Below are 10,850 nucleotides of genomic sequence, written 5' to 3'. Positions count from 1 at the left end.
CACATGATAAATGCCGATGACTCATCCAGACCTTTGTTTATTAGTTTATATGCAGAAGACAGAAGGAGTCCGGAGAGAGAACGAGAAACCGGCGGTGATGTGTTTGGGAATTCGTCGGTTGATGTTTGTGTGCAAAGTTGGAGCGCTGCTGTGTGGTGCAGTTCAGAGTTTTAGTAGCGCATGACACAGGCGCTTATCAGCCTCTGAGCAGTGAGTCCACGGTTTGATTCCCAGCTGGAATAAACTCACTGCATGTAATTCACCTCGCTCTCTCTCTCTTCACTGTCACTGTCAAATGAAGGCAAGAATGTACCTATTAATAACAAAATAATACCAGATTTAAATGTGCCACTTTGAAATATTCTCCTCGTGCAGTGATGCTCTGCTCCCGTCGCTCCTGCAGCTGTGTCAAAGCAGTGACTCTTTAACTTCAATCTTTTGTTGGGGGGAGAGGATGAAGTTGCAGGGATGCAAACTGTGCATAACTGCTGCATAGTTGGAGCACAAACATGCCATCATGGGACCATTCAGGCTGTTTCCAGTAAAGGTTTTCCCCTAAATGCATCAGGACTAAGGCTACGTTCAGGCAGCAGGCTGACGTGACCCAAATCCGCTGTTTTTTGGCCGCTATGTGACCTGGATCTGATCTTTTCATGACAGTCTGAACAACAGATTCTATTTTTTCAAATGCGACCCGAGCCACTTGGATACGTGGTCCTAAACCTGATAGGGGTCCGATCTTTTGCCCACTTCTGTCTGAACATCCAGGTCGCATTTATCCGACCTACACGTCACTGATACACAACAAATGTCACTATTCTGCGTCGAAGTGGGCGGGAGCAGGAAGAAATACAACAACCATGGCGGACGATGAAGTGGAGTCGAGGTTTCTGAGTTCATTAATATTTGGGGGGGACAAAATGCCAAAAACCTGGCTCTCTTCCTTTGTCCTCTTGTTGGACAACAACTTTAAAATCACAAGATACGCTCCACCGTTACCATCCATGTTTACTTCCATAAACACTGAGCACGCTCGCTGCGTGTGATGTCGTCGTGTCCTCTTCTGCGCATGCGGGACACTTTTGGCTCGTATGAAGTTCACACAGCAGATCACATACAAGTCGCATTAAGTCCTGCAGTCTGAACGTAGCTTAAGAATCAACTGATTGCTGGATCTGAAATGCAGCATTTTGCTGATTATCAGCATCCTGGCAGAATAAATGAATCTGAAAATGTGCAACTTTGCTGCCTTCAGTGTCCATCCACGAAACCGTCTGACTGGTTTTAATCTGAATCTGTCTGAATGGTGAAAAGGTCTTTTTTGTTCAAACATATGTGTTATTCTGAGTTTTGGAACCAAGATTTTCCACTATTCTGGATCTGATTTCTGGATCCTAGTTTCAACACAGCTCCAAGGTGAGCATGTCTGATTCTGTTGCCTCCTGAGTCACTCTAAGGACTCAAAGATGAACAAACTTGAAAATGCCACAAGGCAGAGTGTAATGTCTGCTCTGCACATACAGTCCTGGAACTTTCTGATCGCACCTCATACTTAATGTGTTCAGTGTTGCTTCGATACAGTCACACAGCCGAACCACGTTTCAGTGAAAATACCGTTTATTCCGAGAGAGGACAAAATTGGACAGTGACAAGTCAACGTCTCTCACAAGACTCCTGCTCTCTTAGAAAGGGTTCCCCCTCCAACCAAAAAACACAAACATCATGTCAGAGCTGTAAAAGAAGGAGGTGTGTCACTCTTCACATGTTGCTAACGACATTTACAGAAGTGTTGCGGCAGCTGACGAACCAAACAGAACCTGAAACGCAGATATCGAGCCGTACGGAGGATTTGTCCTGAATTCGATCCTGAAACCGTCATCCAACCGGATGTAGGAAAAGAACAGAAACGACATGTTGTTGTTGGGTTTGTAAAGACAGCACAGGATACATGTGGACACGGTGGTTTATTCTGGGTTCAACATTAGCTGTTTAGAATAACTGAAGAATAACTCAGATACAGAAAAAACCTTTAGAGGTTTATTGATTCCTGTATTGAGCAAGTTTGTTTTTCTGTTTTTGATTGTTGGAGAAATCTGATTTATGATTGTGGTAAATGTTGAATTTCATAGAGTTAATATCTGTTTACAATCAACAGACTGATTCGTTTATATCAGAGTTTTCTTACACTCAGTAGGTTTCTGATAGAAAACTGGCCCAGGCTTGGCCGTCGGGTGGCGACTTTTCATGACTATAAGTTACGTTATTTGGCAGAAATCTGCATTTTTTCCCCATTTGATAAACACGAAGTCTGTTTTTGTTTTAGTAAATGAAACTCCAATTAACAGAACCGCTTACAAAAAAATGCTTATGCTAAACTCTTATCGTCTTGGCGCTGGTGAGTTTCCTTTGGCTCTGGCTCAGACCTCTTTTGGGGAGGCGTCTAAAATTCCTCTACGCTGGAAAAGAAAAAAAAACCCTGTGTGTGAACAACAGATTGCATATCCTGAGTGAAATCTAATTACGGTTTAATCTAGTAAAAGAGAAGCTTACAGTGCCTGCAGCAGAGCCGTACGGAGAAGGTTGCTGTTTCTAGTTTGCAGTCGGGGCCATGTGTTGTTGGGCAGATAGCGGAGCCAAAAGTTCCAACTATAGCTCCTGGGAAAGGGCAGCAACAACCGAGTGCAGGGCTTTTATTCTGCAGGCTTCCATCTCGTTGTGTGTCAACGTTAGCTGGCTTCGTCTGACTCGGCCGTCTGTGTGGATTTACCTCGACATGATGCACATACAGTAACCGCCATTAAAACAAGTACCGCTAATATCTATGTTGTTTTGGAGCCTCATTGTGGCCTCATTTATTTTTACAAACCCGGCTTTGCATCGTTTTCATGTCTTCTATACAACCACATTGAGCACTTTGGATCAAATGTGCCACACAATTAAATATATTATTATTATTATTATTAGTCATTATTGTCTTGGAGACTTTTGTCTCTTTGTTATTTTGCTGAGGAAGAAATTCGCCCAAAGCGCCTCCAGCGTGTCCTTGATTTCCCTTTAAAGAGCCCATATTCTGCTGTTTTTTGTGTGTTCCTGCTTCCCTTCAGTGTTGTATCGCTGCTTCTTTTGTGCATGTAACAGATCTGCACACTGACAAAGCCCAAAATCCACTCCAAAGGGAGACATTCTCTCTTACAGAAAATGCTGCTCCTTACCTGCCTCAGACACCTCCTTTCAAGTCCGATCTTTTCTTCTGTCCCCATGTAACATATTTATATAACGTCTGCCTGGCGGCTAGTTCGGCCTTCAAACAAACAAAGCGGCTTTTTCTCACTAAGGCTGCTTCGACTGGAGCTACATGATGATATTCGGAAATCTGGGGCAAGCTGCACTTCCTGAAACGTCCACTTGAGGCTGACACCAGAAGCGAGTCCGTCTCCATAGACTTCCATGTTAAAAATGTCCAACTTTACAGCAGAAATAAACATGTTTACAGGCTGGTACGTGAACCAGTTCTGGTCTCTACAGCTCATTTCCTCATTAATGTCAACTGCACTGGGGTTGATTTTTAATATAACTCCCCTGTTTAAACTGGATTAAGGCTTAAAATAATGAAAAATAATGTTCTTGTTGGAACATGAAACCATATAAACATAAGGCCGTTTACCACTGTAAGAACTTGCAGAAATATTTGGGTAGTCTGTGTGTGTTTTGTCCACTTAAAACCTCTTTCAGAGCCATTTTGGAGGGCGGAAAAAAGTGCCTACTTGAGGGTAGGTACTTTGAAGAGGCGCTAAAACACCCCGCTAGATGCTTAGTGGTTAAACATTAGGACAACTCATGTCCTCTCAGCATCTTTGTTGAGTAGTAATCTGTTCCTTTCTGACGTCACCAACATACATTCATGCTAACATAATAAACCTACATTGTCCTGTCTCCTTCATGCTCATGGAACTGGAGGAACATTCGGTTACTTCCTTTTGTCATTGTTTTGGTGCACTCTTCCTGGAAACAGAAAAGGCAGATTTACAAGCCCTTTCCTGTGAAAGTCTGCACCTGCCTCGAGTTCCTGCAGAGGAACGCTTGCCTATGTTCTAGTAAACTCCCAAAATAAAACCATAAACCTGTAAATATGCAGCATATGGGCTCTTTAAAAGAAGAACATTTTTCTTAGCAGTATTCATAAAGCCGTGTCTCGGGGTTGGAATCCTGTTAACTGGAACTATTTCTGTGTGAAGTCGACGGATGATGTAACACGATGTATTGTATTGATTACTGATCCCTGGAGGGAACTTTCACCTGCTTCCCTATGCAGAGGTCGTAGGTCACCTACAGCTAACGGCGCCTCTGACCCGGGACAGTAGGCGTGTAGCATCCTGCTAACACGAGGCCTGAACCGCTAACGGTGCCAGCTGGTCCGTTTCGCTCCAACCTGCTGTGTCTTTTAAGCCACGTCTGAGTTTCCTGTCTCCGGAGTGTAGCTGTTAAACTCGTCAGCTCCCTCCGATCCAAGCTGTACACCCCCACAACGTGGAGAGCAATTTACAGAACAGGACAGAACTGTCAGAATCGAGTCTCAGAGCTGCCTCTCTTCAGTGTGCTGCTATTGAACTCGTCATGCTCAAAGCTCAGATTATTATGTGACCTGGATATCATGAGCAGCTTCTCCCGTTTGCTGTAGTCGCGCCTGATTGCGGCGGCCTCTGAAGCGTCCAGGAGTCGATCCCCCTGCTCCTCCCTGTCCTCCAGCCGGACGTAGCCTTTACTGCTGCCTCGGTTTCCGCTGTTAATGCGGCTGCTGTTGCTACGGTCCAGTCGCGGCCAGCTGGGGTGCTTCCGCTGCTCCGGGTGCACACTGAGCATGCTCGGCCCGCGCTCCAGGTCCAGAGATTTGGAATGGCTGTTGAGCATGTGCAGGGAGGAGTTGGAGCCGAAGTCGCTCCTCGCCGCTCCGGGAGAAAGCCAGCAGCCTGAGGTAGAGGAGGGAGCCGGGGACAGGGAGGACGAGGAGAAGGAGGAGCAGCGGGAGGACGAGGAGGCGGAGTTGCTCCGGTGTAAGCCCGGCGGTTTGGACGCCTTGGCGACGGACGCTACCGGAACCACCAGAGACTCCATGGAGCTCAGCGGCGGCGGCCTCTCGCCGTCCCGCCTCTCCGCTCCTCTGTCCTCCTCGGTGATCGCCTCCATCTCCGGCTCGTCGATCACACAGTTGTTGAGTTTTATAACGGGGAGCGTGAAGGCGGAGATGGAGGAGGAGACGATGGAGCGTGCGTGGTGTCCTCCCTTCTCCCCGTCTCCGTCCACCGACCACTGGTGGCGCACCGAATCCGAGTGAGCCAACCCGAGCCCGGCGCCGCAAAACGACCGATCCTTGTAGAGCGGCGCCAGCAGCCCCGCAAAACTACAATCCAGCTTAGCTTGCTCTTTGCGTCTGTGGAGCTCCTCGTCCCCGAGCAGCACCTCCTCCTCCTCTGTAGACCCAGTGACGCCACCGGGCCGGGAGGAGAACGCGAGCAGGGAGTTGCTGGCTAACCGTGCTGCTGTGTCGGCTCCGAAAGCTCGAAGATCTATGGCTTCCCTTGCACAGGTGCTGCTGCGATGATGGTGTTGTTTTAGCTCCTTCTGCCGGAGACGATGGATGTCGATGACGGTGGAGTACATGTCTCTCATGTGGATTATCTGGAGGAGAGGAGAGTCGTATTAGCTGCAGCAATCACCTTTAGATTACCTGACACATATTAGCATCCGCAGTGTTCAACAGTTGAACGGTGCATTTCCTATCATGAACAATCAAGAACATGTACTTGAGATAGACTCTGGAAGATTTGAACCTCGATACTGACTTCTGTTGTGTTGCTACTACAGTAAACTGTTGGTGTTTAATTTGACAGAAGAGAAAATGCTCTGCAGTTGCATTGAGGTGATATGATTTAGAATAATCTGACATTTCAGGCAGATTCACTTAAGCTCTATACCGCATGTTTGGATATTCACGTTATTCCATGACAACATAATCTGTAGTTTAAAGTTAGTCGGACGCCGTGGCCTCGGAGTTCATGTCTGACACGTGGATTACCTGGAAGAGGGGAACGCTGGAGGAGGAGAGGTTTAATCGAATCACGCAAGGGGAGGGAAGGCCATAAGAAGAGCAGAGGAAATGAGATCAGGGGAAAATTGCAGCGATAAAAGTGGAAGGAGGTCGGGAGAAATCTGATCTGCATGATAGTTTGGTGGAGATGATGAATATGGATGACTGCAGCGCACTTCCCCTCATTTTGAACAGCGTGGGGAAGGAACAGACATGAGAATTTGGGACAGGGAAGGGATATTAGCTCCATATTCCACCGACTGTTAGATATGAGTTATCCGTTTGAAAGCTTCCTTTTCCAGGTCCAGATTCTGCAGGAACCGGACTCGTGTGACCTACTACATCTGCTGGTCTTTGATGTTTAGATGTCTGATAAGTTCAGGCCTACCTTCGTTTCTCTGTCTCGGTTTTCGTGAAGGATGGCATTAGCGCAGATGAAGATGAAGATCCCGATGCCCATGGTGAAGGGCCCGAGCATCTTCATCCTCTCGGAGTGAAGATGCTGCTCGAGGAAACGCATCAGGACGCCTTCAGATGGCTTGGAAGGCGAATCTGAAATTAGAAAGCAAGGAGGTCAGCTGGTTGGTCGAAACGCTGTCATCCAACCAAATCCTTTTTGGTTGCACGATCTCTAGTGTTACTTTAATAAGAACTTCATTTAAGGCAATTTTTTGGCCATTTGGAGCAATGGAGCAACAAATCCAGCATCATCACCGCTTAGCTTCAAAACAAACCATTAGCCAACATTAGCATTCACTGGGAGCATGTTTCTGGCCACCCAACAAATAAAAAGTCCAATATCGGCTTCTGTTAGTCCCGTTTCCTCGTTCTATAATCTCCATCGGCTGGTCGGACACTCTGGTGTTGAATTCACAAAGAGAAAAGCCCAAAATCAACAGCATTCCAGGATTAATCCATTATTTCTGGAAGCACCCCCATGTTTTCACAACTTTGAACTGCTCCGACTTGTTTAACATTCATCAGCGCGGCTGCTTTTTGTTCAAACAGATGGACCAAAGTGTGAACTTTGGAAACAGCAGTTTGTGCATCACAGCTCAACAACCAACGTGTCGGACTATTTAAAACCATCAGCTAACTCGACCGTGTTTTATTCCTCAGCAGTTCTTGTGCTGCGATCGCCAGTTGATATATTTTTAGAAATCATATGAATACGTGCAGCTGAGTCTGTGCTCATCATCTCAGTATGAAACAAGCAGGTTCAGATGGTTGGAGATGCTGCACATACCAGCGTTTTATGCTCATTTAGAATTCATTCAGGCTGACAGGACTGAGAGTCACTCGGTGTTCTGTGGAACATTTAGTTCATCGACAGATTTTTTTTTTTTCCTGCAACAAATCGACTGGTTTAGAAACAGATGTGACATTATGCAAAACTCATTTTGCTCTCTTGTAGAAAATGTGATAAATGACTGGATGGATGCACTAAACATGAAACCAGCGATGTTGTTCCCCTGCAGCCAGTCGATCAGTCAGGAAGCAGCTACAGGTTGACCTTCTTCTCTTTGGGTCACTGCAGAAATTGACTGAACGGTTTCTATTGTTTTCTTTGCTGTCCTGAAATTCATGTCAGCTAACAACGCTAGCAGGTCATTTGCTGTCATCTAAAGATAGTATGCTGATTTCTTCTCCCCGATGAACAATCGATTGGTTGAAGAGTCAGTGTAACCTGACCAGGACTGAGAACAGTTTTAGTCCTCCATCCTCACCGTGCCCGTCGTGACTCGTGTTGGCCATGTCCTTCTGCGCCTTGACGCCACGTCCTCCTCCGACGGGAACTGTTTTGCTGTGAGGCCAGTAGCCCAGCGTCGCCATGCCGATGCCTATGGCCAGGATCACCAGTCCCAGGAGGAGGAAAAAGCCCGAGGCCGAGTTGAGACGGAGCCTTCCTCTCACCACCACCACATCGGTGCGCCGCTTCCGCTTCCTGTACGGACAGAAAAGTTCAGTTTCTGTAGGCCAACATCTTTATGGATGCTAACACTTGGCACACGCTAAGCTCAGCACTGCTCATGAATCTAAATCTCTGCATTGCACTGCACTGAGTTCGTGAAGTCATCGTGACTGCTGATCACCTCGGGGCTCCGTCGGCGCCGCCCAGACCCGACGCTGTCGATACGGGCCGATGCTGAGAGCGGGCCGAGTCTTGGCGCTTTAGCTTGGCCAAGCCTGTGAGGACGCCTGCTGCTGCCGTCATGCTTCACCTGCAGACACATCAAGAGACTTTCAGGTTGTTTTAAATATTATTGGAGAGTTGGTGGTGAAGAGACAGACAGGAAAAGAAAGATGGTATGGTATTGCACATGTTATGACAATATAGAAATAAATATTAAATAAATGTCAAAATCTAAATATTAAGTTATATGTTGACTTTAAGGAACAAACATCACCAACAGTTCAGGCTGTGAATGAGGATTATTTTCACTGCTGTTGGTTTTTATCGGCTAGTTGTTTGGTCTCAGTGTTTCCTGGAGCCAAATACAACCAGATTTACTGCCAGTGAGGGAAAAACACAGCAGAAAATATCCACATTTACGCAGCAGGTTAAAATAAAATGTAAATGACTCAAACCAATTATAAACATGGTGGGTAATTAATTTAATGACTGTCAACGAATTGATTCAGCTCCACTAACGCCTGCATGGAAACATGTAGAGATGCTCGTATATATATTTATTTATATATGTTCCTCCCAGGTGCTGAGAGAACTGGTTATAAAACACTTAATATTCATGTTGAAGCCGCTCTGAGGATCACAGCTCGGTTTGTATAATCTAAAGCTGCCGAGTCGCTGCAGGTGACAGTATTTTATTCTTCTTTTTTTTAAACAGTGAATCTGTGTCATGTTGGTTCTGGTTGTGGGAACGTTCAGCGCTACAGATGTGAGCACACAGTCGGTGCAGCAGCCTCCCGTGTTGACTCGGGTTGTGTTGTTGTTGTTGTTGTTGTTGTTGGTTGTCAGCCTTCAGGACAACACGGGCAGCAGTCGGCGTGTTTGCAGTTATACATCAGCTCCTGCTGGCTGTTTGCTCGCTGCGTTTGATAAAGCAGCTCAAAAGGAAACACGACGACCAGACAGAATTTTTTATAAAATTCATTTTGATTCACATCTTGTTTTTCCTGCATTTGCATTCTTTTTTTTTTTTACTGGTGCCACTACTGTCGGTGTTTACGTTGGAGATGGAGCTCAGCGACTCTGTCACAACACCCAAATGAATCACCAGCTGCTCACATGTCTATTAATAGTTATTAAAAGAAGCGGGTTTTTAAAACAAACCTGAGTTCATTTGGGTCTAAACGCTCATTAATCTGGGGCTCACACGAACGTTAGCATTGTCCTGTTGGGCTCTAAGAGGATTAAAGATACGTAATGCTCCAAAAACGAGGCGGTGAGTTTGAAGGGAACTTTGAAGCGCTCCTGCAGTACAGTGGGTCACAGTCTGGCAGAGCGATTTGGTTTCTGTGTCAGCGGCTCTGCTGAATCACCAGCCGCTGAAAGACGACCTCAAAACACTGCATGTTGACAAGAGTTTCATCGGTTAGTGGAAATTAATATCGTCTTACAACAGATTCTCACTCCCACTCGTATTTAATGATGCATGAAGCTGCAGCAGCATCAGTGTGTTTGTATGGATGAAGCGATTCTGCATAAACCTCCATGACATCTACGTCATAGTGTCAACCGGAAGTTCAAGAACAAACCCACCAAGCAAATGTTAAAAATAGAAATACATCCAGATTACTTCATCTGCAGAGATTCTGGAAACATGGCAGTAATGTAGATTTGATGTATTGATTGTAGAGGACGTTTGTGTTTCGTTTCGGGGCTGTCAGCTGCATTTTATTGTATTTAAAGTGTAAAAACAGGAGATGTGGTTAAAATTTCAGAGACAGTAAAGTCAGACTTTTATGATGAAACTCGCTCTCGGCTTTGAATAAATCTGCCAGCTTCAGTGGTTGTAATTAAATTCAGGCTTCTATAAACCCGGTTGTTTGCACGGAGCTGGAACATCTCAGAGACGAAGGAGAAACTAAACTGTGTCAGCCTGTGAGAGAAAAATGTTTTAAATCAGGAAATGTTTCCTTAATGTGGACTGGGTCCAGACGGTTTGGAGATGAAAGAATTAAATAAAATGTTCGCTGCGTTGGAAAGCATTCAGAAAAGCTGTTAGCATCTCTGGAGCTAAGAAGCTAATGCAGGAGAAGTGGGACGTTTGTGAGATCTTAAAATGCACAATAACATCTAAACATCTCTCTGCTGTAACGTCCACAGTTTGCTGCCAGATTTCTGTCTTACTTCATGAATGATCAAACAGATTTACCATGAAAACGAAGCCGTGACCTTCATCTGTCTATTATTATCATTTCTTTTTCCTCTTCCTCTTCCTCTTATCTTCCTCCTCAGAGGAAGCCTATCTGTAGATCTCTCCCATCCATCCTCCCTCTCTCTCTCTCTCTAATGTATTCTGCCTGTGACCCTAAATAATGTTTTCCTTCTTCCCTTTTTCTCCACCCGGCTAACTTTCTCATCTTTGTTTGTCTTCCTCCTCCCTCCGTCTATTTTTAATCGCCTCTAATTTTAATTTAATCGCGTTCGGTCACGTTCCTGCGTCCCCCCCTCCTCTTGTTTCTCCTCTACGAAAGCTTTAAGATGGAGAATCAGACAAAGCTTTTAGCATTCAGAGCCCACCTCCTCCATCCTTCTTTCCTTCTCACATGTTAATGTGTTTTTCATGTCAATCATTTC

At 45.6% G+C, this 10,850-nt stretch overlaps 1 protein-coding gene across 1 annotated transcript; it reads right to left on the bottom strand.

The window, feature by feature from the left end:
• Positions 1-1,599: 1,599 nt before the first annotated feature.
• Positions 1,600-8,300, bottom strand: tmem200a (transmembrane protein 200A). Its single transcript, XM_008299826.1, has 4 exons — positions 8,179-8,300; positions 7,813-8,030; positions 6,474-6,637; positions 1,600-5,676 (listed from the first exon to the last, which is right to left on the bottom strand). The coding sequence occupies exons 1-4, from the start codon at positions 8,298-8,300 to the stop codon at positions 4,561-4,563; spliced, it is 1,620 nt and encodes a 539-aa protein (XP_008298048.1). The 3' UTR covers positions 1,600-4,560.
• Positions 8,301-10,850: the final 2,550 nt, after the last annotated feature.

The sequence above is a fragment of the Stegastes partitus genome, unplaced genomic scaffold (assembly GCF_000690725.1).
Source record: "Stegastes partitus isolate 25-593 unplaced genomic scaffold, Stegastes_partitus-1.0.2 Scaffold1469, whole genome shotgun sequence".
Taxonomy (NCBI): domain Eukaryota; kingdom Metazoa; phylum Chordata; class Actinopteri; family Pomacentridae; genus Stegastes; species Stegastes partitus.
The sequence above is the reverse complement of the archived record's forward strand: the minus strand, read 5'-3'. Positions and strand labels throughout refer to the sequence as shown.

What these genes read in the sequence shown, in the direction of transcription:
- tmem200a (XM_008299826.1), bottom strand. Translation starts at nt 8,300, where the DNA reads ATGACGGCAGCAGCAGGCGTCCTCACAGGCTTGGCCAAGCTAAAGCGC. An exon ending in GGCGCCGACGGAGCCCCGAG is followed by an intron (nt 8,031 to 8,178) that starts GTGATCAGCAGT and finishes CTGTCCGTACAG; the next exon opens with GAAGCGGAAGCGGCGCACCG. An exon ending in CACGAGTCACGACGGGCACG is followed by an intron (nt 6,638 to 7,812) that starts GTGAGGATGGAG and finishes TTCTAATTTCAG; the next exon opens with ATTCGCCTTCCAAGCCATCT.